At 47.3% G+C, this 25,409-nt stretch overlaps 1 protein-coding gene across 1 annotated transcript; it reads left to right on the top strand.

The window, feature by feature from the left end:
* The first annotated feature begins 3,183 nt into the window (after nt 1–3,183).
* On the top strand, nt 3,184–24,845 carry LOC142488039 (uncharacterized). The gene is made up of 4 exons (XM_075588387.1): nt 3,184–4,181; nt 4,469–4,582; nt 4,958–5,071; nt 22,109–24,845. The coding sequence occupies exons 1-4, from the start codon at nt 4,163–4,165 to the stop codon at nt 24,358–24,360; spliced, it is 2,499 nt and encodes an 832-aa protein (XP_075444502.1). The 5' UTR covers nt 3,184–4,162; the 3' UTR covers nt 24,361–24,845.
* The last annotated feature ends 564 nt before the right edge of the window (nt 24,846–25,409 follow it).

A 25,409-nucleotide genomic window follows, 5' to 3' on the forward strand; every position in this document is an offset into this window, starting at 1 on the left:
CTGCTGCAGGGAGACACGTTGCATCCTCTCTGCATTCTGCAGTGCTTCCTGCACCTCTAGCTTTTCCTGGATCAATTGCTTCTCCACTTTTCCTGCTTGGTGGAGCTTCTTATCACCTCTACTGATTTGATCAGTCAAGTCTGAATTTTTCTGCGTCAGACTTACATTCTCCTTCTTTACAGTCTCTAAATCCCTCAGGGCATTCTCATGGGTTTCCTTCAACATACCCAGCTCTGTGTTTAGACTGTGGCCCTCCTGGCGTGAGAGCTCCAGCTCTGTTTTGAGCGTGCTAGCTTCTTGGTGAGAAACTTCTAAGTCTTTGATGAAGTTTTGCACATCTCTCTGTGACATCTGATAGCATAGTCTCCAGTCAGGACTTGTTCTCTCTGATTCCATGTTAGCAATTGCGGTGTTGGCCTTATTCAAACTTGTCGTCAGCTCCTCCAACTCACTCCGCAAGAGATGCTCTGTTTTCTTTAATGCCGCATACTCTTGTATAGCTGGGAGTATACACCTCTGTACCTCGGCATTAGCTTCTCGCTCCCTATTCAATTGTTCCTGCAAAACATCATAATCACGCTGGGCAGTTTGGAGTGCAGAAATTAAGGCCTCTTTTCCCTGGATCAAGGATTCAGCTTCCCTTTGCTCCTCCTTTTCCTTTGCCACCGTTCCTGTGACAATTCTGCCGGTCACTCCGGTCTGCAGCACATCTCGGCGCCTTTCTGATGCATGTCCTGACAGCGCAGGTTCAAGTGGCTTGGTCACTTCCCCTGTGACTTGAGGAACAGTTTTCATTTTCTTCTTTCTTTTTGCTTTATTAGCTCCAGAGATATCAGTGGTACTGGGCACACGCTCACTGGTATCAGCTTCCACATCTTGCTTGCACTCATAGGGCGTTGCTTGCTTTTGCAGCTGTTTGTCTTTGAAAATTTTGGGGCACACATCTTCCATGTGTCCTACTTTATGACAGGCCCAGCATACTAAATTCATCTGTGGGTACGGCTCTCCTCCAGGGGCCACATACGAGTCGTCATCATCATTGTATGGCCTGAAGGGACACTGTTTTGTATGGTTATGTACATTGCAAAACTGACACTTGACGGCGGCCATTTTAAAACCCCGTTTTTTATGGGGGTTTTTCAGACCCGACGAGGCAGACTTTGCACAACACACGTAAGTTGTTCTGGCTTTACAATATTTGAGTGGCAAGTGGATCATCAGGAAGCGCATACCATGTGGGAACACATAAAAAGAAAAATGCTTTTGGTGCAATATTGTGCAAACAGTGATGGAGTAAAGTTGCTAGCACAGAATGTGTACACAGAATACTCACAAACGTGAGGTAGGATGAAGGCACATAAAGGTATCTTTAAGAGCTGGTGTCAATCTGTGGAGTATGGTGTTGCCAGAATACTGTGGTTCCCAGCTGACCTTTAGGGCAGGAAAACACTGGACATAGCGTAGACCGTAAAACAATTTAATAAATGAAGTAGTTATAATCCAATCTACTCACATGTTGCAAGAATAAAAACAGCATTTTAGATCTCAATGATCTCTGCACATATCGCTCGATGCTGCCACCGGATGGGGCCTCTCTCTCTGGTCTCCCTCCTTCTCTGCTCTGCGTGTCACGAGTGCGTGTCAGCAACCGGAAGTGACGTCATCGGCATTCAAGGATTCCGGTGGGTAGAGACAGCGTCACTCTGCTGTCTCTTCCCACCGGAATCCTTGAAAACTAACTCACTTCTTGAGCCCTTACTAACAAGACAGCCAGCTAATCTGGTCATGCCCAAAACATATGCAACACAAAGTATAACCAATAAGTGTAATAATAAAGTCTTATCTGTTGCAGCTCCAAACAGCAAACAGGAACACGGTTCCTGGGAGCAGGCTGTGTCCAGCCTCGCAGCAATCTTTATCTTTATCCTGGATTGGGGTCCCAGCTGGTCCCAGCAGCAAAGCTCCTCGCAGGACTGGGGACCAGAGCAGCAGCAGCTGCTACGGCTTCCAAGTAGGGAGAGTTCTCTCCACCTTCCTGTGGAAAAACAAGCTCACCTTGTGTGAGCAACTTCCTGCTTTTTAAAGCACTTGTTTCACTGATAGTTCAGCCCCTGTTTAATTAGGCTGCAGGTGTGCTTCTTTCTGTCTGAGGAGATTAACACTCTGTGAACTGGCTGCAGCGTCTCTCCATTCACTATTCCAGCCTACTGAGCTAGTGACTCTGTCACAATACGTTCCACAGATATAACACAGAGAATAGTGCTTTTGATTCAGTATCAGAATATAACTAATCAAATAAAATAAAATCAGCTTTATTGGCATGACGAAAGAACATTTCATTGTTGCCAAAGCGTGGATAATAGGGGGTGGGGGACAATAAATACACGATAACTATTCCTCTGGAAATTATCTGGGTCGGGAAGCAGTGATCCCGTCATAATATGACGGGCTTATAAGGGTGTGAGCAGGTCAGAAGTCTGTGTCCTACCTTCAGATGGGCAGAGCCTATTCCCTCATGTCATGTGCTGACATTGAGAGACCAGGAGAAAATAAATAATCAGTGAGTAAAATGTCAGTGTTTCCCAGGCATTCCTTTATATAAGCATGTCCTGCCAGGTACAAATGAGCTGAATGTGAGAAACTGGAGGTGATCGAGGAACAAATTAATGAGGGTGTGAGGGATCAAACCCCCCTCTTTATTATGGTGGCATAAGGTGAGGGGAAGTTACTGCACTGGTTCCTCTGCATTACCCACTTCTCACCGTATGAAATAGGAAAGTGAGACTGTCTCAGTATGGAGCAGAACTGCTGGACCTGAGAGAGTATCGGGAGCATTTATCAAAGTCTCACTCATGTACGGTATCTGCTTGTTATTCATACTATGGAACTGTACAGTATGTTACTATGTTACACTATGAGGACTTTACTGGTCTTTTGGCTGCTAATCTCCGACTCTCTTGATACTTTTCTAGATGGTTATGTTGGGACACAATCCTGAGCCATTAAAGGTTTGCAGTGTTTGAAATGAAGTTCCAGTTTGCGAATGGACCATATGGGTTTTTTGGTGCCCCTGTCTTCTCCGACTCCTTTGGTGTTAATAATTTAGGTTTGAAAAAGCTGATACTAAATGCTGTATATTTGTCCAAAAAAATGATCATTCCAATTCTGTTTTATATACAGGCACATTCTAAAATCCAACAGATATCGATTAAGTAACCTCCGGTCAGCACCTCCAGAGCAGCGCTGCCCACTGCCAGCACCTCCAGAGCAGCACTGCCCACTGCCAGCACCTCCAGAGCAGCGCTGCCCACTGCCAGCACCTCCAGAGCAGCGCTGCCCACTGCCAGCACCTCCAGAGCAGCGCTGCCCACTGCCAGCACCTCCAGAGCAGCACTGCCCACTGCCAGCACCTCCAGAGCAGCGCTGCTCACTGCCAGCACCTCCAGAGCAGCACTGCCCACTGCCAGCACCTCCAGAGCAGCGCTGCCCACTGCCAGCACCTCCAGAGGACAACTGCTCACTGCCAGCACCTCCAGAGCACCGCTGCCCACTGCCAGCACCTCCCAGAGCACCGCTGCCAACACCTCCCAGAGCAGCGCTGCCCACTGCCAGCACCTCCAGAGCAGCACTGCCCACTGCCAGCACCTCCAGAGAAGCACTGCCCACTGCCAGCACCTCCAGAGCAGCACTGCCCACTACCAGCACCTCAAGAGCAGCACTGCCACCTGCCAGCACCTCCAGAGCAGCACTGCCCACTGCCAGCACCTCCAGAGCAGCACTGCCCACTGCCAGCACCTCCAGAGCAGCACTGCCAACTACCAGCACCTCCAGAGCAGCACTGCCCCCTGCCAGCACCTCCAGAGCAGCACTGCCCACTGCCAGCACCTCCAGAGCAGCGCTGCCCACTGCCAGCACCTCCAGAGCAGTACTGCCCACTGCCAGCACCTCCAGAGCAGCACTGCCAGCACCTCCAGAGCAGTACTGCCCACTGCCAGCACCTCCAGAGCAGCACTGCCAACTGCCAGCACCTCCAGAGCAGCACTGCCCACTGCCAGCACCTCCAGAGCAGCGCTGCCCACTGCCAGCACCTCCAGAGCAGCACTACCAGCACCTCCAGAGCAGCACTGCCCACTGCCAGCACCTCCAGAGGACCACTGCCAGCATGGATCCACACTTGTTTAGTGAGTTGAGAAGATATTTTGGTGTCTTTGAAATCTGCAAGGAGGGAATATCTGATTATTTATTTTGCAGTTATGCGAGTCAAACACCCAAACTAATCTTGTTTTCTTATTGAACCACCAGCAGGTAAGAAGACAATATATCTTCACCTGTTATTTTCTGCCAGAAGGGCTAGTAATACATTTCTTTATAAGAGGTATTATAGTATACCAATATCAGAGGAGGTGAAATCACAAGAAGAGCCCCACTCCCAGCTTTACATGATGGGTTTTCCTTTTCTTATTGACAGGTTTCCCAGTGGTTGTACCCGAGAGGTTAGAGATTAAGTCAGAGAAAGAAGAGACAGACACTGAGGAACATGTGACCCCAATAAAGGAAGAAATAGATGCATTTCCGGTTTGTGGTAAGTACCCTTACATCCTCACTTGTCTTTATTCAGTATGTTTAAAAATTGACTCAAATGTCTGCAATATTTTGGGAAATAATATTAAAGCGTGCATAGAATAATAAGATACCTGTCCCAATGAAAAAAATCATTTGTCTAAGGTTATATTGGGAATATTATTGTTATTGAGGTTTGAACATTGGTAGCTCCAAAATGTTTTTAGCATTCGGGGGTAAAAACTTATTTGCATTCAAAGGGTTAATAACAAAGTAAAATCAATCACTTCACCCCTCCCACATAGGAATCAGTATAGAGTATTTCTGTATACTGATATCACAAGAAGCGCCCCCACTCCCAGCTTTACATGATGGATTTCCCTTTTCTTATTGCCAGGTTTCCCAGTGGTTGTGCTGGAGAGGTTAGAGATTAAGTCTGAGAAAGAAGAACCGAACACAGAGGAACATGTGACCCCAATAAAGAGTGAAACTGTTCCATTTCCTATCTCTGGTGAGTACCTTTTCCCCTTTGTCTGCACAAAGGGATGTTATCTTGTTACAAGACACATTGTCACATTTAGCGAATATTCATGGTTAATTGCCTCTCATAGGAAGTCCCCAGGCCTGCTGGGTGTTCTGGGACAAGCCACATGCTGCAGAGTTAGAAGTGCAATATGGCTCTCAGACACGTATAAAGGTTGGACATGCAGAGTTATGTGTATCTGACCATCAATAGATACGATAAAACGCATTTGGGAAAACAAATTCAAGGGACCCTTCCCTAACTAACCTGGTTCCTCAGCTTAAACAATACCCTCTCATTTAGGGTCATTAGATACACAATAATAGCCACAGTCTTTAGACATAGCTTAACTGATAGATGGGGGACAGCGTCCCAAGAGTCCAGGCAATTCTTCCGGACAAGTAGAGAGCGTTGATGGCGCACTGCCAGGGGATCCTGAGAGAATCAATCAGGAAAAAGAAACAGCCAGGCCACTCCAAGGATGAAAAAATGGTGTTAGGTTTATTGCATGCTGATAAACACACAAGGAACGGACAGGTAAACGCACCTACGCGTTTCGTACTAAGTGTACTTTATCAAGGTGACCAAAGTGCTGTAAAACTGCTAATTTATACTTACCCAGACCGCTTCCAAACCAATGGAATGCCGCGTCACCCTCCCGCGTCTCGCAGAGTAAAGGCGGCTAATCTAGTCGCCTGTATGTGCGAAATCGCGCGAGAATGGTGCGCGCGCATCCATAGAATGGGCAGTGTGGGCAAAGTACAGATAGACATGGCTGTACTTTCGACTTCGGTCCACCGAGTGATGTCACAGCCGCGCGCCATGTTAAGTGGGCGCGCCAGTGTGACGTCATATTCAGTAGACCGATCGAGTCTCAAGTAGTGTTTTTTACACAAAAATAACTTTATTGAGCAGACAATGTGAAACGGACAAATAAATAAAAAAATACATTAAAGATACAAATAACTACAAATAACTAGTTGCTATGTACGCAGCAACCCTATGCAACTGTATAGGGGAGAGAATAGAAAGAAGGTACATTAGAAAATCTATATATATTAAAATGATAGATAGGTCATACAGGAATAATAATGTATGTTGCAGTATATGAATTTAGTTGAGCATAATTGAGTTTATCTAATTCAATATAACAAAGCCTTTGAAGACAAACTAATATATCATATGGCATATCAAGACATTTTTTGAAATATACATATTTGATATTATTTCATAGAATGTACCCATACAGTTGGTATACATAGGGAAAGATTAAAACACCTTGTTTATCAGAGGAGAGAACAGTATATGATATGGAAATCATATAAAAAATATATATATTCATAGTAATCATGACATCCTTACATATAAATTCATACAGTATAAAGCATTGACATCAGTACTATTCATAACAGAGGAATATTACAATATAACAGAAATTTTATCTAATTTCTAGATGGATATGTGTTACATGTTTAGTTTTATCTCATATAGCATGTTCATAGTTATGAACACCGAGTGGGAAATTCAAATCTGTTTCCAATATGTATGGTTAATTATGAGCATAATTAATGATAATATAGAAAATATATATATAGTTGTTAAGGTTAACCCATTGTGGACCTAAATAATACTGGATGTCCAACAAGGACTGGTCTCAATTTAGAGCATCACACCCATTCTGTTTCTATGTAATTCTTCCGGACAGTTAACGTCAGGATGGGGGCGTCTTCACCGACTGGATAGACACATTATACATTAAACACATTTTTTCCTTCATTTTTGTATTTTCAAGTGTATTTTTCACCCTGACCTCTGGAGGTGCTATTGCGTCAATACTTGTCACACTTTTCCCTGTGTATGCTGTATGCAGAACTGGTAGTCATACACAGTATGACACAGTATGACAGAGACTTTTCTTATAGAGTCTGTTCTTGACTTCGGCTGGGCGGCCATTTTAAACCCCTGCATTTATTTGCAAACCCACAGACTTTTTAGTGTCGACCCACATTCTCCACCATAAGTGACAAACGCCACCCTTGCGTAGCGCTGACGTCTGTCTGGGCTCTTACCGACACAGTCTTCTAGGGTTTATTTAGAAAAAACACAAGAATAAGAGTTTGCAGTATAGTGCGTAACTCAGACTTCTGCCTGTTTTATTTCGTCCCAGTAGGGTACTGCAGATTCAATAGATACATGTTGGAGGCACTCGGCCATTAACCTTCAGCGGTTTACTCATATTAGTGTCTTAACTCTATGCCCAGGTCATAGCTGAAAACGAGAGGTAACTCTCAATGCATTACTTCCTGGTAAAATGTTTTATAAATAAATAATAGAGGAGGCTTACATGAATGCCAAACTCTGTACTCATGCTGTGTTACTGTCTTATGGTTCGACTGGTTCTAGACAGGGGGTTTAAATAAAGGAGAGACCAGGGCACTCCCGAAGGGTCCAGTCCGCTGTTTATTACACGGCATAGATCAAATCCGCTCAATCATCCAGAAACATTGGGAAGTGCTCGCCTTGGAGGAAGACCTTAAAGCCAATTGAACAAGGACCAAAATTTGCATTTAGAAAGGCTAAATCCTTGGCAAACTATCTTTCGCCTAGTTTATTTACCTCCAGGTCAGACAGTGTTCATGAATCAAATTTAATACACGTTTTTTTTTAAAATGTGGTAAATGTGTATTTGGTGCTATGCCAATCCTATCAAATCGATTGATATTGTACACAGTAAGAAAACACACACAATTCCAGTTTTTATTCATTGTAATTTTGTGATTTATTACTTAACCTGCGGTTGTGGTCGAGGATTAGTTGGGCGGACAATTAGACCAGTGATTTGATAAAGCGCCCATGGCGAGAAACGCGTTGGAGGTTTTTCTTTTTGTTTCAATTTTTTTTATTGCATTTTAGAGAGATATACATTGTACATTTAGCATTTCCAAAAAAGTGGTATGTGTATACAATCTTACAAATCCAATATATTAAACATATTTTTGAAACATACACAATAAGTTGTTGTTGTTTATTTCGCTAGTATCTTCCTTCTTTCGCTGTGTTCGAATACACTTTTTCATGGCTTCTTGTGGAAGCAGCCGCTTTCTTGTGTATCTCTCTGTGATAGGGTAAAGAAAAGTGAAGAGTAGAGTGGGAAAAGAGGGGTGAAGGGGAGATGGAGGAGAGGATGGACAAGGGGAGGGAGGGGTGTAGGGGGTTGTCAGTCCTGTTCTTCTATGTCTCAGCTCCTATAGTTGTTAGGCATATGGCCAAATTTCCCAGGTCTTATGGAATTTATCCACTTTTTGACTAAGTTGTGCAGAGAGGAGTTCCATCACCCTAACTTCTGAGTCTTCTCAGTACTCTGTTTGGAGGGGGCATTGATCTTTTTCCATGCCGCAGCAACCGAGCACCGTGCTGCTGTAAGGATATGATTAATAATTTTACTCTCCTGCGTCTCTAGGTCCTCTATTGGTTTGGCTAAAATCATAGATACCAGGTCCACTTCTATCTCCACCCCCAGGAGTTCTCGTATCATTGTTTGTATCATGATCCAGAACCCCCGAATTTTGGGACAATTCCACCAGATGTGAGCCATATCTCCTCTTTGCCCGCATCCTCTCCAGCACAAATCTGAGGATCCAGGGAAAATCTGGCTCAACCTATTCGGGGTTAGGTATCAGTGGTATAAGATTTTATATATGTTCTCTTTTATAGTTGTACAAATTGATGTTTTGGAGGCTGCTTCCCAGATATCCTCCCAATCTTCTCTATCTAACGCTAAGTTTAAATCCTCTGCGCATTTTAGCATATAACTATGATCAGAGGGAGCTGCAGTTCTCGCCAGGTCAGAAAAGTCGCATCAATGTGAGCTTGAGGGACGGATGTCCCCCGAGATTCGGGGGTAACGTTTCAGTTTGATACCTCCTCAAACGGTGTTCCGACTATAAGAATCCAGGGGGAACCTGGGGGGTATCAGGGCCTCATTCTTCATGCGTTGGCATTCTCAGCAAGGTCAATCTTTGGGGGGCTCTCTGTGTTTTTGCAGTTAGTTGGTTGTGTTCTGCTCTTCCTCGGTCTCTTCAGCTGCAACGTCTTTGCCGGCGTGATGCAGTCCCAGTCCTCTCAGGAAGCGAGGACCATCCTCAGGGTAGGACACCGATTGGAACTTCCCCCCTACCTGTGCCACCAGCATAAAGGGAAATCCCCATCTGTACCTTATTTTACATTCACGCAGTTTCTGCGTTATGTGTTTCAGCTCTCTGCGCCTCTCTATTGTTGCTTTCGACAGGTCACTGTATATTTCAAGGTGAGAGTTGCGGAATTGGATATCTCCTCTTTCCCTGCTGGCTGTCGAAATTCTTTCTTTAATTGAGTATGAATGGAATCTTATGATCACATCTCTGACTCTCTTGGGGTCTGATGATTTGGGGCCCAGGGACCTGTGTGCTCGGTCCATTTCTATTTCTTCCTGTTTGAACTCAGGGATCAAGTGGATGAAAAGATCAAGCAGGTAAGGTCGCAGCAGGTTTGTGTCAGGAATATACCGCACTCTGAGATTCTGACGACGATCCCTCTTTTCTTGCTCTTCTGCACTTTCTTTTAGCGCTTGGATTTCACAGTTCAGACGGTTAATTTCATCTTCCGCAGAGGAGTAGTTATGTTCAATTTCCTCTACTTTTTTAAAAAAATTGAGTCTGTCCTTTCAGCCAGAGTGTCCATATCTTTTCTGAGGGTGGTTATGGCTCTGGATAGGTCCTCCTGGAACCCCTGTCTCATCTGTGAAAAGAGCCCCTCCAGATATTCTTTCGTTATTCCTGGGGAGTTTTTCTCTGGGCAGAGAGGTTAGTCAATCCTCCAGACGAGCACGCCTGGCCGCCATCTTGGATAGTCCCGCCACACTCCGTGGGTTTTTGTTGTGGCATGAAGAAGCAGAAACGCTTTGTTGGGAGGGTTTCCTCAACTTACTGCTCAGCCCTTGTCCTCACCGAGACCCCGGTGGCACTTTGCTCTTGCTTAGTTGGTGTTATAGCAGGCTATTCCAGGAAGGCTCTGAAATGATCCCCTCAGACGTCTGTGCACCATGACGTCTTCTGTGCTAGGGGGGGAGAATGCTAAAAAGGTTGGAGGAGATTTTAAACTAGGATGGAGGGGGGAGGGGAATGAAACAGATAATTAACTAAATGGAATAAATGAGGATTCAAGGTGGTATGGAGGTAGAATGGGGGCAAGTGCAAGTTTGACAAGCAGTGAGACACCCATAGTAAAAACTTCTAAAGACTAAACCAAGTGGGCACAGAAAGGAAGGAGCAGATAAGATAATAGTACAGGCTGAAATGCATGCTTGCTAATGCAAGAAGCCTGAAAGATAAAATGGGGGAGCTTGAATTAATAGCTGCAAGGGAGCAGTATGATATCATAGGCATTACTGAAACATGGTGGGATGAAACTCATGACTGGACAGTTAATTTAGAGGGTTATTCTCTTTTTCGGAAGGATCGAACAAATAGAAGGGGAGGTGGAGTATGTTTATATGTTAAACCGGATCTAAAACCTATAATAAGGGATGATGTTTATGAAGGGAATTATGAAAATGTAGAGACTTTGTGGATAGAAATTAGCAGTGGAGGTAAAAGTATAAAGAAAATGTTTGTGGGAATATGCTATAAACCACCAAATATCTGTGAGATTGAGGAAGCTAAAATACTTATGCAAATGGAGAAGGCATCAAAACTGGGTCATGTTTGCATAATGAGGGATTTTAATTATCCAGACATAGACTGGGGCAATGAGATTAGTGTTACAACAAAAGGGAACGGTTTTTTGGGGTTCAACAAAGACTTTAAACTTTAGAAAAGCAGATTTTAATAAACTGAGGTCTAATCTAGTAGTAATACAATGGGATGATGTTTTTGCAGGGAAAAATGTAGAAGATGTAGAAGATAAATGGGCAGTCTTTAAAACATTGTTAGAAAAGCACACTTATCAGTGTATACCCTTGGGTAATAAGTATAAAAGAAATAAGTCAAAACCAATAAACAGGTAGGGGAGGAAATGGACAAGAAGAGGAAGGCGTTTAGATTCTTTGTCAGAAGGGACAGAGACATCGTATCAGAATTATAAGGACTGTAACAAAAATTGCAAAAGGGCAATCAAATTAGCAAAAATGGATAATGAAAAAAGGATTGCAATAGAAAGTAAGGTAACCCCTAAAAAGTTCTTGAAGTACCTTAATAACAAATAAATGAGAAAAGAAAATATAGGACCCTTTCAGTGTGAGATGGGCAGGCAGATTATTGGAGATAAGGAAAAAGCTGAGGTATTAAACAAATTCTTTGCCTCTGTGTTTACCAGGGAAGAATTAAGAATTAATTAGTAGTGCTGCAGGAGGAAGCCACAACCTCCATATTAATGAACAATTGGTTAACTGAGGAAGAAGTTCATAAGCGACTTGAAAAAATGTAAGTAAATAAGGCACCTGGCCCCGATGGCATACATCCAAGAGTTCTCAAGGAGTTAAGCTCAGTAATAGCAAAACCATTACAGGCATACCCCGGTTTAAGGACACTCACTTTAAGTACACTTGCGAGTAAGTACATATCGCCCAATAGGCAAACGGTAGCTAGCGCATGCGCCTGTCAGCACGTCCTGAACAGCAATACCGGCTCCCTACCTGTACCGAAGCTGTTAACAAGCGGGGAGACTATAGAGCCTGTTACAAATGCGTTATTTACATCAGTTAAGCACGTATATGACGATTGCAGTACAGTACATGCCTCGATAAGTGGAAAAAAGGTAGTGCTTCACTTTAAGTGCATTTTCGCTTTCCATACATGCTCCGGTCCCATTGCGTACGTTAATGCGGGGTATGCCTGTATATTTAATATTCAAGGACTCAATTTCCACAGGTTCAGTACCACAAGATTGGCGTAAAGCAGATGTGGTGCCTATATTTAAAAAGGGAGCTAGATCACAATCGGGAAATTACAGACCTGTAAGCCTGACTTCAATAGTAGGGAAACTACTTGAAGGTTTAATACGGGATAATATTCAGGAATACCTAATGGAAAACAAAATTATTAGTAATAGTCAGCATGGATTTATGAAGGATAGATCTTGCCAAACTAACCTTATTTGTTTCTTTGAGGAGGTAAGTAGGAATTTAGACCAGGGTAATGCAGTTGATGTGGTCTACTTAGATTTTGCAAAGGCTTTTGATACGGTTTCACACAAGAGGTTGGTGTACAAAATAAAAAAAGTTGGACTCAGTAATAATATATGCACCTGGATTGAAAACTGGTTAAAGGACAGACAACAGAGGGTTGTCATAAATGGAACTTTTTCAGGTTGGGCTAAAGTCGTGAGTGGAGTACCTCAGGGATCGGTACTGGGACCCCTGCTTTTTAACTTGTTTATTAATGATCTTGAGGTTGGGATCGAGAGCAAAGTCTCCATCTTTGCTGATGATACTAAATTGTGTAAGGTAATAGAATCAGAGCAGGATGTTAATTCTCTTCAGAATTACTTGGAGAGACTGGAAACGTGGGCAGGTAAATGGCAGATGAGGTTTAATACAGATAAATGTAAGGTTATGCATTTAGGATACAAGAATAAAAAGGCGACTTACAAATTAAATGGAGATATATTGGGGGAATCCTTGATGGAGAAGGATTTAGGAGTGTTTGTAGACAGCAGGCTTAGCAATAGTGCCCAATGTCATGCAGTAGCTGCAAAGGCAAACAAGAATTTATCTTGCATCAAACGGGCAATGGATTGAAGGGAAGTAAATATAATTATGCCCCTTTACATAGCATTAGTAAGACCACACCTTGAATATGGAGTACAATTTTGGGCACCAATCCTAAGAAAAAACATTATGGAACTATAGAGAGTGCAGAGAAGAGCCACAAAATTAATAAAGGGGATGGACATTCTAACTTACGAGGAGAGGCTAGCTAAATTAGATTTATTTACATTAGAAAAGAAGCGTCTAAGAGGGGATATGATAACTATATACAAATATATTCAGGGACAATACAAGGAGCTTTCAAAAGAACTATTCATCCCACGGGTAGTACAAAGGACTCGGGCCATCCCTTAAGGTTGGAGGAAAGCAAATTTCACCAGCAACATAGGAAAGGGTTCTTTACAGTAAGGGCAGTTAAAATGTGGAATTCATTATCAATGGAGACTGTGATGACAGATACAATAGATTTGTTCAAAAAAAGGTTGGACATCTTTTTAGAGGGGAAAGGTATACAGGGATATACCAAATAAGTATACATGGGAAGGATGTTGATCCAGGGATTAATCCGATTGCCAATTCTTGGAGTCAGGAAGGAATTGATTTTTTCCCTTAATGGGGTTTTTTGTTTTTCTTCCTCTGTATCAATAAGTAAGTATAGATATAGGATCAAGTATCTGTTGTCTAAATTTAGCATATGTTGAACTTGATGGACCTACGTCTTTTTTCAACCTCATCCACTATGTAACTATGTAACTATGTCACCTGGAGTCCCCCCTTTATCTGTTTTTATTCCTTTTTTTTTTTTTGGGGGGGGGGGGTGAGATGTAGAGATGTTGCAGGAACTGTGGGGTCTTTTTAGTGCAGCAGGATAGGATTTTTTATTTAGTCCAGTACAGCTTGCCTGGGTAGATGTGGGGTTATTGGACCCAGAGGTTCTGGCCTTAGGACTGTGTTTCTGACATACAGGGCGTCCTCTCTTAAGCACCCTTGTGTGGTGATTGTGCTTCCACGTGGTGCCCTCCCAAGATGGCCGCCTCCTCCTCCCTCACCACGCTACTGGGGCCCATGGCTCCCTTCACTAATGGGTACCCTCCCGGCGTTCTTCTCTCCCAGCAGGGCCTTAGATCAGGTTTGTACCTTTTGTTTATGTGTACCGCCATCTTGGAGGAGGGAGTTGGGCCCGTAGCGGGGGGTCTCCGCTCGCGCCTTTCCTCACGGCCTCAGGCGGCCACAGCGGGCGCTTCTCTTACCCAACAGGGGGTTGGGGGTTCCGCCCCCGATCGCCACCGACTCCCCGCTATTCTTGGCTCCTCGGGGCGCTTAGAGTCCCGCCGCTTCTCCTCTCCGGTCTCTCCGTCGGGTTTGAATTTTGCGGGCTGCAGAGGTGCAAGTCCCGCACCGTGGGCAGGGGCTCGCTGGGGGTCTCAGACACCGCTCGCCGGAACCAGCCACTCCGGAGCCCAGCAAGTCACCGGAGCCAAGTCTTTGGGGGTTTACTTAGGGATTCTTTGTTTTTGCTGGTTTGTTTTATTATTTAATATGCTTTGTTAGAATATTCATTTAGAGGGGTTCGGGAGCTTCTCCTTCAAGCTGCCATTCCTCTTGACGTCACCGGAAGTCTCCCTGGAGGTTTTGAAGTGAAACTTCTTTAGTGGCACCTACTTCTGATGGGGCAAAACTGGAGAGTTGGGGGCGAAATGTGAAAGGAAGTGACATCACGGCTCCCCCCAACCCCCCTTCGCTTCCCCCACATGCCTGCTCTCGGCCGCTCCTAATGGCTGCCGCTCCCCCCACACTAACATATGCGGCGGCGATTCCCCCCACATGTCCGCACAGACATGGGAGGTGCGCAGATTTGACCGCCGGGTCCCTCAGGCCAGGAAGCTATCTGTGCGAGCATGCACACAATCGGCCGTTGATGCGAGGCAGCGCATGCGCAGAGTCGCCCGCCCCTCGTAGCAGCGTCGGAGGCTGAAGTGGAGATTCAGCTGTCCCCATCCCTCCCCGATCCACCCGGTTGAACGATGACAGCACAGCACGGGGGGTGGGGGGTGTTGGTGGCGGTGACAGGCCAAGAAACATAGAGAGACCGAGTGTACCCTGAGGCCCCTGAGGGACGGACTGCAGGGGGGCAGGACAAGAGTGCAGGGGGGCAGGTCAAGGGTGCGGGGGGCAGGACAAGGGTGCTGGGGCGCAGGACAAGGGTGCTGGGGCGCAGGACAAGGGTGCTGGGGCGCAGGACAAGGGTGCTGGGGGGCAGGACAAGGGTGCTGGGGGGCAGGACAAGGGTGCTGGGGGGCAGGCAGGACAAGGGTGCTGGGGGGCAGGACAAGGGTGCTGGGAGCAGGGGGGCAGGACAAGGGTGCTGGGAGCAGGGGGGCAGGACAAGTGGACAAGGGTGTTGGGGGGAGGACAAGGGTGCTGGGGGGAGGACAAGGGTGCTGGGGGGAGGACAAGAGTGCTGGGGGGGGCAAGGGTGCTGGGGGGAGTCAGGAGAGAGGGGGCAGGACACAGACAGAGAGATATACACATCACACATACACTGACAGACAGACAGACACACACACACACACACACACACACACACTGACTGACGCACACACAGACACACACTGACTGACGCACACACTGACGCACGCACACTGACACACGCACACTGACTGACACACGCACGCACACTGACTGACACACGCACGCACACTGACTGACACACGCACGCACACTGACACACGCACGCACACTGACACACGCACGCGCACTCTGACACACGCACGCGCACACTGACACACGCACGCACACTCTGACACACGCACGCACACTCTGACACACGCACGCACACTCTGACACACGCACGCACACTCTGACACACGCACGCACACTCTGACACAAGCACGCACACTCTGACACACGCACGCACACTCTGACACACGCACACTAACACACGCACGCACTCTGACGCACGCACACACACACTGACTGACGCGCACACACTGACACGCACGCACACTGACACACTGACACACACATGCACACTGGCACAAGCACACTAACACACGCATGCAGACTGACACACACACGCACACTCTGATGCATGCACACACACTCTGACACACACACACACTCCAGTGATGCGCCGAACACTGCCCCAGAATGATGTGCCTATTCCCCCCCCTCCAACCCCCACCTCTGTAGCACCCCCACCCGCTCAACATCCATGATGCTGGTACTGCTGCCAATAAACATGACCCTGCCAATCAAATTTACTCATGCTCTAAGCAGTAATAATATTATTGTTATTTTATATGTTGCTGACAACACACAAAGAAGTTTCACTTACTATGCGCGTGCACAGCACACACAGCCTTTTTGTTTCTTTTAGCTTAGGCTGTGTCTCAATAAATCTTTTATTTTTTCTGCTTTTGCCTCCAGTTCTTCTTTTCTGCAGTGCTCCTTTTTTCTTTGTTTTGAATGTGAGAGGAGAAGGAAAGAGAGGAGTCAAATATTACACCAAGGCCGCGTGCTTGGGAAATTATATGAATAGTACTTGTGACTGACAAAATATGACACAAAATGGAGCAGTTTGGTTTATGTGGGTCTTATGGCAGAAGATTACATGGGCAGTGTAGTCGCTGCATCACTTAGATTGTAAGCTCTCCAGGGCAGGGATTTCCGTTCCTATTGTCTGATTTTGTTTGTTGCACTTATTTTATTATAATTCCCTGTACTGTATTGTTTCTGCTGTAAAGCGCTGAGTACACTGTGGGCCTTATATAAATAAAGACATACATACATGGGCATCTACAGTATCTTTACACTATAGGTTGCTGTCTGGTTTAGTTGATATTATTAACGCACTAATATGATAGACCAGGAGTTCCTTAACTTTACTTCTCATGGACATTTTAATGTTAATTATTTGGAGGATGTACATGTATCCTTAAATAATAAATACATTTCACCATCATAAACAATCTTGCTCTCCCCAGTTTGTGCATAATGTAGGGGTGAGCAAACTTTTTATGCTGAGGCCCCCCTTTTCATCCATGAAATTTCTCGCCCCCCCCCCCTGCCTGATGTAATCAAAATCACATGACGTCAGCGCACGTGAGCTGGTTCAGCCAATAAGGGCGAACCTGCTTTGTGACGCTTCCGCCACGCCCCCGTCACGCGTCTACAGTCTCCTGCAGCCAAGTTCACAAGTCGCTTTGCCTCCAGTGTCTCTCTCCCTCCCCCCAGTGTCTCTCTCCCTCCACCCAGTGTCTCTCTCCCTCCCCCCAGTGTCTCTCTCCCCCCCCCAGTGTCACAAATCGCTTGGGCTGCAGGCGTGCGCGCAGGCAGTATACTAGTATTGGATCACTGTTTATTTTATTGTTGGCTGGCATCTGGTAATATGTTTTTTTCTGGTGCACAAAGGCAATCCATTTGAGGGGGCATTCATCCACCTCCTTGCTACCTCCCTTCTCTCTCCAATGGGTGTGCAGCTCTTTGGTCTGAAAGGGGAACTCTGCCAGAACTCCCCTCTCTCCCAGCAGCAGCAGACACAGCAAAGAATGCAGCTGCAGCATCAATCACTCCACGGTGCTGGCCAGACCTGCAGCGGGTTTGATGTCACTGCGCTGGGGCGTGCTCCTCCCCTAGCCTCTTTGGAGCCATTTCTCTTCAGCCTTCGTACCTCCGCAGCCCCTGCGCGCTCCACGATATTGGCCGCCAGCTAGGGTGACCAGATTTTCAAAAGCAAAAACCGGGACACATCAAAAAAGTATTTATCACAAATTACATCACTTAAAAATAAATATTATGATATTCATCTAATAGTGTCCCTATTTATGCTGTATTATTAATCTATCTCTCCCCGCCGCATCAGGACCTCTCTCCCCTCTTCCACAGTCTCACACGCCTCTCCCCCAGTCTCCCCCTCTCCCAGTATTTCTCACTCCCCCTCCAGTGTCTCTCTATCCCTCCCCTCAGTGTCAATCCCTCCCCCCCACTCTCTCTTTCCCTCCCCCCAGTGTGTCTCTCTCTTTCTCCCTCCTCCTAGTGCCTCTATCACTCCCCCAGTGTCTCCCTCCCACAGTGTCTCTCACTCTCTCCCTACTCCCAGTGTCTCTCTCCCTACTCCCAGTGTCTCTCTCCCTCCCCCCGTGTCTCTCTTTATATTATGATATTTGTCTAATAGCGTCCCCATTTATGCTGTATTATTAATCTCTCTATCTCCCCGCCACATCAGGACCTCTCCCCCAGTCTCCCCCTCTCCCAGTATTTCTCACTCCCCCTCCAGTGTCTCTCTATCCCTCCCCTCAGTGTCAATCCCACCCTCCCCCCACTCTCTCTTTCTCCCTCCCCCTAGTGCCTCTATCACTCCCCCAGTGTCTCTTACTCTCCCTACTCCCAGTGTCTCTCACTCTCCCTACTCCCAGTGTCTCCCTCCCCCAGTGTCTCTCCCTCCCCTGTGTCTCTCTCCCTCCCCCCGTGTCTATCCCTCCCCTCGTGTCTCTCTCCCTCCCCCCGGGTCTCTCTCCCTCCCCCCGTGTCTCTCTCCCTCCCCCCGTGTCTCCCTCCCTCCCCCCGTGTCTCTCTCCCTCCCCCCGTGTCTCTCTCCCTCCCCCCGTGTCTCTCTCCCTCCCCCCTGTGTCTCTCTCCCTCCCCCGTGTCTCTCTCCCTCCCCCCCCCGTGTCTCTCTCCCTCCCCCCCCGTGTCTCTCTCCCTCCCCCCGTGTCTCTCTCCCTCCCCCCTGTGTCTCTCTCCCTCCCCCGTGTCTCTCTCCCTCCCCCCCCCGTGTCTCTCTCCCTCCCCCCCCGTGTCTCTCTCCCTCCCCCCGTGTCTCTCTCCCTCCCCCCGTGTCTCTCTCCCTCCCCCCGTGTCTCTCTCCCTCCCCCCGTGTCTCTCTCCCTCTCCCGTGTCTCTCTCCCTCCCCCCGTGTCTCTCTCCCTCCCCCCGTGTCTCTCTCCCTCCCCCCGTGTCTCTCTCCCTCCCCCCGTGTCTCCCTCCCCGCCGTGTCTCTCTCCCTCCCCCCGTGTCTCTCTCCCTCCCCCCCGTGTTTCTCTCCCTCCCCCGTGTCTCTCTCCCTCCCCCCATGTCTCTCTCCCTCCCCCCGTGTCTCTCTCCCTCCCCCCGTGTCTCTCTCCCTCCCCCCGTGTCTCTCTCCCTCTCCCGTGTCTCTCTCCCTCCCCCCCGTGTTTCCCTCCCCCGTGTCTCTCTCCCTCCCCCCGTGTCTCTCTCCCTCCCCCCGTGTCTCTCTCCCTCTCCCCGTGTCTCTCTCCCTCCCCCCGTGTCTCTCCCTCCCCCCGTGTCTCTCTCCCTCCCCCCGTGTCTCTCTCCCTCCCCCCGTGTCTCCCTCCCCCGTGTCTCCCTCCCCCCGTGTCTCCCCCCCCGTGTCTCCCTCCCCCCGTGTCTCTCTCCCCCCGTGTCTCTCTCCCTCCCCCCGTGTCTCTCTCCCTCCCCCGTGTCTCTCTCCCTCCCCCCGTGTCTCTCTCCCTCCCCCCGTGTCTCTTTCCCTCCCCCGTGTCTCTCTCCCTCCCCCCGTGTCTCTCTCCCTCCCCCCGTGTCTCTCCCTCCCCCGTGTCTCTCTCCCTCCCCCGTGTCTCTCTCCCTCCCCCTGTGTCTCTCTCCCTCCCCCGTGTCTCTCTCCCTCCCCCGTGTCTCTCTCCCTCCCCGTGTCTCTCTCCCTCCCCCTGTGTCTCTCTCCCTCCCCCCGTGTCTCTCTCCCTCCCCCCGTGTCTCTCTCCCTCCCCCCGTGTCTCTCTCCCTCCCCCCGTGTCTCTCTCCCTCCCCCCGTGTCTCTCTCCCTCCCCCCGTGTCTCTCTCTCCCTCCCCCCGTGTCTCTCTCTCCCTCCCCCCGTGTTTCTCTCACCCTCCCCCCGTGTTTCTCTCTCCCTCCCCCCAGTCTCTCTCTCCCTCCCTCCAGTCTCTCTCTCGCTCCCGAAACATACAAGCAATGGGGGAGCGTGGGATTAGAAAAACATATAAGAATAAAAAACAATAAAATTACTGTGGTTACAATAATATTGCTGGGGGTTGGTGAGATTATTAAATACACTTACACGGCCATGTGCAAGCGGACACGGTAATATGGTCTCTTTAAGCAATTCCAGTCACTTCCAACAACAGGTTATGGTGGTTCAGAGGGTTTTGAAATAAATATATAAATATATCTGTATTCACACGGCCGAGTGTGAGTCCTTGCAGGAAATTGGTAACTTTGGGGTTAAATTAACCCATCCGCATCTCCCCCCAGTGTAGACTCTTCTTTATTTGCAACCAGCATGGGGTTCTAACCCCGGTCTTGGGCATCAGATGGGGACTCTCCCCAGTGGTGGTATTAGGGGGGGGGGGGTAGTTGGAGAAAGTGAGGCACGTTGTCAGTGGGGTTTAAAACACATTTATTAGTTTAAAAGCAATTGATAAAACAGGACTCACATACATACATAGAGGTTGGACCCCTGGCCTCCTCGTGCAGTCCAGGATACAGTTTAAGCAGCCGTTTTTGCCGATCACGCGTCTGTGATGCAGGAGAAAAAAACCTTTCCTCCTTGTCTGCAATGGGTGCTTGGTTGATCCGGCTACGGGAGCCACGTTGGGCCAAATTCAGCTGGAACTTAGAGCTACGCGTTTCGCCGAGTCATCGGCTTCCTCAGGCTCATATGACGCGTGATCGGCAAAAACGGCTGCTTAAACTGTATCCTGGACTGCACGAGGAGGCCAGGGGTCCAACCTCTATGTATGTATGTGAGTCCTGTTTTATCAATTGCTTTTAAACTAATAAATGTGTTTTAAACCCCACTGACAACGTGCCTCACTTTTTCCAACTACCCCCCCCCCTAATACCACCACTGGGGAGAGTCCCCATCTGATGCCCAAGACCGGGGTTAGAACCCCATGCTGGTTGCAAATAAAGAAGAGTCTACACTGGGGGGAGATGCGGATGGGTTAATTTAACCCCAAAGTTACCAATTTCCTGCAAGGACTCACACTCGGCCGTGTGAGTACAGATATATTTATATATTTATTTCAAAACCCTCTGAACCACCATAACCTGTTGTTGGAAGTGACTGGAATTGCTTAAAGAGACCATATTACCGTGTCCGCTTGCACATGGCCGTGTAAGTGTATTTAATAATCTCACCAACCCCCAGCAATATTATTGTAACCACAGTAATTTTATTGTTTTTTATTCTTATATGTTTTTCTAATCCCACGCTCCCCCATTGCTTGTATGTTTCTGTATCTTTATAAGGGTTCCGGATTAACCCTTCCCTGGGGTTGAAGCAGAGGGGAACTTAATGCTGGCTCAAATCATCTGCTAAAAAGCCGTGGTCTAACTTACTGCCACATTGTAAGCACACCCTATATATTAAGCTTAAGGTAAGCGCCAGGTTTTTCCTATTGTCTCTCTCTCGCTCTCCCCAGTCTGTCTCTCTCTCCCTCCCCCCAGTCTCTCACTCTCTCCCTCCCCCCAGTGTCTCTCTCTCTCCCTCCCCCCAGTCTCTCACTCTCACTCTCCCCCCAGTGTCTCACTCTCACCCCCCCCCCCAGTGTGTCTCACTCTCACTCTCCCCCCCCAGTGTGTCTCACTCTCCCTCCCCCTCAGTGTGTCTCACCCTCCCTCCAGCCAGTCTCTCTCCCCCTCTCTCTCTCTCCCCCTCTCTCTCTCTCACCCTCTCTCTCTCCCCCTCTCTCTCTCCCCCCCTCTCTCTCCCTCCCCCTCTCTTCCCCTCTCTTTCTCTCTCCCTCTCTCCCTCCAATGTTTCTCATTGGATGTCTCTTTTAACCCCTCCCCATGACACTCACCCTCCCTCCCCATGACACCCCCTCACACTCATGCTCACATCACGCTGCATGCAACAAAGGGGTCCTGCAGGGGCTGTGCCGATCAGCGCCACCTAAAGGCCGAAAGAGAAATTGCAGCTACCGACAGCTTTTCTCTCTGCTCCAGGCAAAATCGCCGCCAGCCGCCTGCACCCCCCCTAAACAATCTTGCTCACTCCAGTTTGTGCACCGCTGGAATAATGAATACAGTAATAAATACAAGTTATATATGTATCAATGATTTCACGGAGAGCTGCTATAAATACATTTCAGGCCTTCGGGACAACCACCAAAGTCATTAGGGGCCACTGTATGTCCATGGGCCACAATTTTAAAACCCTGGGTGAAGAGAATATTTTGTTAATTAAGTATTGGTGAAATAGATTATTCAGTGTTTTGGATTTGTAATTTGTGTTCAGTCATTTGATTTACAGATTGAAAACATTTGTTCTGTCTTTTTTGTTTACTTCTGTTAGAGAACGGCCTGAATGAGGAACAGAACTTGAGCTCTGATACATCCAGAAGCTGCCTGACTCCTCGCAGCCCAGAAGTGCCACTTAACAATGATTCCTGCCACGTTTTGGACACATACAAGGAACCAGTGCCACATGATGGTGAACTTACAGACATTGTACAGCACACAGCGGAGACGGACTCTAAATATGGGTCCAGCAAAAGGTATGCGAGAGATTTAAGAAGAAGCCACGATGCTCAGAATTTTCTCTGTTGTCAGTGTGGCAAAAGCTTCTCACTCTACAGGGACCTGCTCACACACCTTTGTGTCCCCGCTAGAGAGCAAACCTTTACATGTACAGATGGTGGGAGCGGTTTCTCACTGAAGGGGAAACTTCATTCACAGCAGATGATTCAGACAGCAGTGACTCCTTTTACTTGTATAGTGTGTGGGAAACAGTTAAGTACCAAGAGGACCCTCCTCAATCATCAGAGGATTCATACAGGGGAGAAACCATTCACATGTTCAGAGTGTGGGAAACCATTCAGTTCTCCGAAAAATCTCCTCAGGCACCAGATGACTCATATAGGAGAGAAACCATTCACATGTGCAGAGTGTAGTAAAAGCTTTTCTCATAAGACTGAGCTCCTCAACCATGAGCGGATTCATACAGGAGAGAAAACATTTTCATGTTCAGAGTGTGGGAAACCATTCAGTTCTCCGAATAATCTCCTCAGACACCAGATGACTCATACAGGAGAGAAACCATTCACATGTGCAGAGTGTAATAAAAGCTTTTCTCTGAAGGCGAATCTCCTCAACCATGAGCGGATTCATACAGGAGAAAAACCATTCACATGTTCAGAGTGTGGGAAACAATTCAGTACTAAGACATACCTCCGCAGACACCAGATGACTCATACAGGAGAAAAACCATTCCCATGTTCAGAATGTGGGAAACAATTTAATACTAAGGGCCACCTCCTCAGACACCAAATGACTCATACTGGAGAGAAACCATTCACATGTTCAGAGTGTGGGAAACAATTCAGCACTAAGACATACCTCCACAGCCACCAGATGACTCATACAGGAGAAAAACCATTCACATGTACAGTGTGTAGTAAAAGCTTTTCTTGGAAGACGGAGCTCCTCAACCATGAGCGGATTCATACAGGGGAGAAACCATTCACATGTACAGTGTGTGGGAAACAATTCAGTATTAAGAAAAACGTCTTCAGACACCAGAGGACTCATACAGGAGAAAAACCATTCACATGTGCCGTGTGTGGGAAACAATTAAGTACTAAGAGCGACCTCCGCAGACACCAGATGACTCATACAGGAGAAAAACCATTCACATGTTCAGAATGTGGGAAACAATTTAATACTAAGGGCCACCTCCTCAGACACCAGATGACTCATACAGGAGAAAAACCATTCACATGTTCAGAGTGTGGGAAACAATTCAGCACTAAGAGCCACCTCCACAAACACCAGATGACTCATACAGGAGAAAAACCATTCACATGTACAGTGTGTAGTAAAAGCTTTTCTAGGAAGATGGAGCTCCTCAACCATGAGCGGATTCATACAGGGGAGAAACCATTCACATGTACAGTGTGTGGGAAACAATTCAGTATTAAGAAAAACTTCTTCAGACACCAGATGACTCATACAGGAGAAAAAACATTCACATGTTCAGAGTGTGGGAAACAATTTTGTACTAAGAGCCACCTCCTCAGACACCAGATGACTCATACAGGAGAAAAAACATTCACATGTTCAGAGTGTGGGAAACAATTTAGTACTAAGAGCGATCTCCTCAGACACCAGATGACTCATACAGGAGCAAAAACATTGACATGTTCAGAGTGTGGGATACAATTTAGTACTAAGAGCCACCTCCTCAGACACCAGATGACTCATACAGGAGAAAAACCATTCACATGTTCAGAGTGTGGGAAACAATTTAGTACTAAGAGCCATCTCCTCAGACACCAGATGACTCATACAGGAGAAAAAACATTCACATGTTCAGAGTGTGGGATACAATTTAGTACTAAGAGCCACCTCCTCAGACACCAGATGACTCATACAGGAGAAAAAACATTCACATGTTCAGAGTGTGGGAAACAATTTAGTACTAAGAGCAACCTCCTCAGACACCAGATGACTCATACAGGAGAAAAAACATTCACATGTTCAGAGTGTGGGAAACAATTTAGTACTAAGAGCAACCTCCTCAGACACCAGATGACTCATACTGGATAGAAACCATTCACATGTGCAGAGTGTAGTAAAAGCTTTTCTCGGAAGACGGAACTCCTCAACCAGTAGTGGATTCATACAGGGGAGAAACCCTTCACATGTACAGAGTGTGGGGAACAATTCCATATTAAGAGCATCCTTCTCACACACCATATGACTCATACAGGAGAGAAACCATTCACATGTACAGAGGGTAGTAAAAGCTTTTTTCTGAAGACGGAGCTCCTCAAACATTAACAGATTCATACAGGCGAGAAACCCTTCACATGTACAGTGTGGGAAACAATTCTCAGTTAAGAGCAAACTCCTCCCACACCACAATATTCAGACTCGGGAGAAACCATTTCCATGTACATGTGGGGAAAGCTTTTCACAGAGGATCAGCCTCCTTAGGCTAAGGCCCCGGTAACTCCGCTGCAACGCGCGCCCGCGAGATTGGCGGCACGTTCAGCCGATTCCCCGGTCTGCAGCTCACTGCAGGAAGAGAGACCGGGGGGGGGGGCGTGGCGGGGGAGTGATGGGGGCGCAGCCATGACGTCACCCGGCAGGTTCGCCTTCATTGGCTGAACCGCTGGGGGGCGTGCCTTATCGCTCGTCGCGAGTCCTGCTCTCAATTCTATTGAGGGCAGGAGCAACTCTCGCCCCAGCGCTGCGGCCCCCCCTCGCAGCGGGCCCGGCGCCATTGAGGGGAGGGCTCTCGTCCGTGCAGCGTCCGCCACAGCGGGCGCTGTAGTAGGCAGCGGGGGCAAGGCCAAACACATATAAGAATTCATACATGAGATAAAATGTGATTGTTCAAAGTAGGGTTGGGCAATATACCAGTAGCATAGTAATGCTGCAGTAATTAAAATGGACGGTGACGCAATGTCACGGTAGCTTGTGACAGGCTGTAATTTACACCAAAACTATATATAAATATATATATACCTGGGTTTGAACTGGGACGAGACTTAGATATGATAAAATATAATTTATTCCTTGATAAAGGTGAACACAACAGATTATACAAATAACAGCAAAATATAGACACTTACTTAAAGATTATGACAAGA

This window comes from Ascaphus truei, chromosome 2 (genome assembly GCF_040206685.1).
Source record: "Ascaphus truei isolate aAscTru1 chromosome 2, aAscTru1.hap1, whole genome shotgun sequence".
Classification (NCBI taxonomy): Eukaryota; Metazoa; Chordata; class Amphibia; order Anura; family Ascaphidae; genus Ascaphus; species Ascaphus truei.

Coding starts and splice junctions, on each gene's coding strand:
- LOC142488039 (XM_075588387.1), top strand. Junction 4,583..4,957: donor AGATGCATTTCCGGTTTGTG/GTAAGTACCCTT, acceptor TCTTATTGCCAG/GTTTCCCAGTGGTTGTGCTG. Junction 5,072..22,108: donor TGTTCCATTTCCTATCTCTG/GTGAGTACCTTT, acceptor TACTTCTGTTAG/AGAACGGCCTGAATGAGGAA.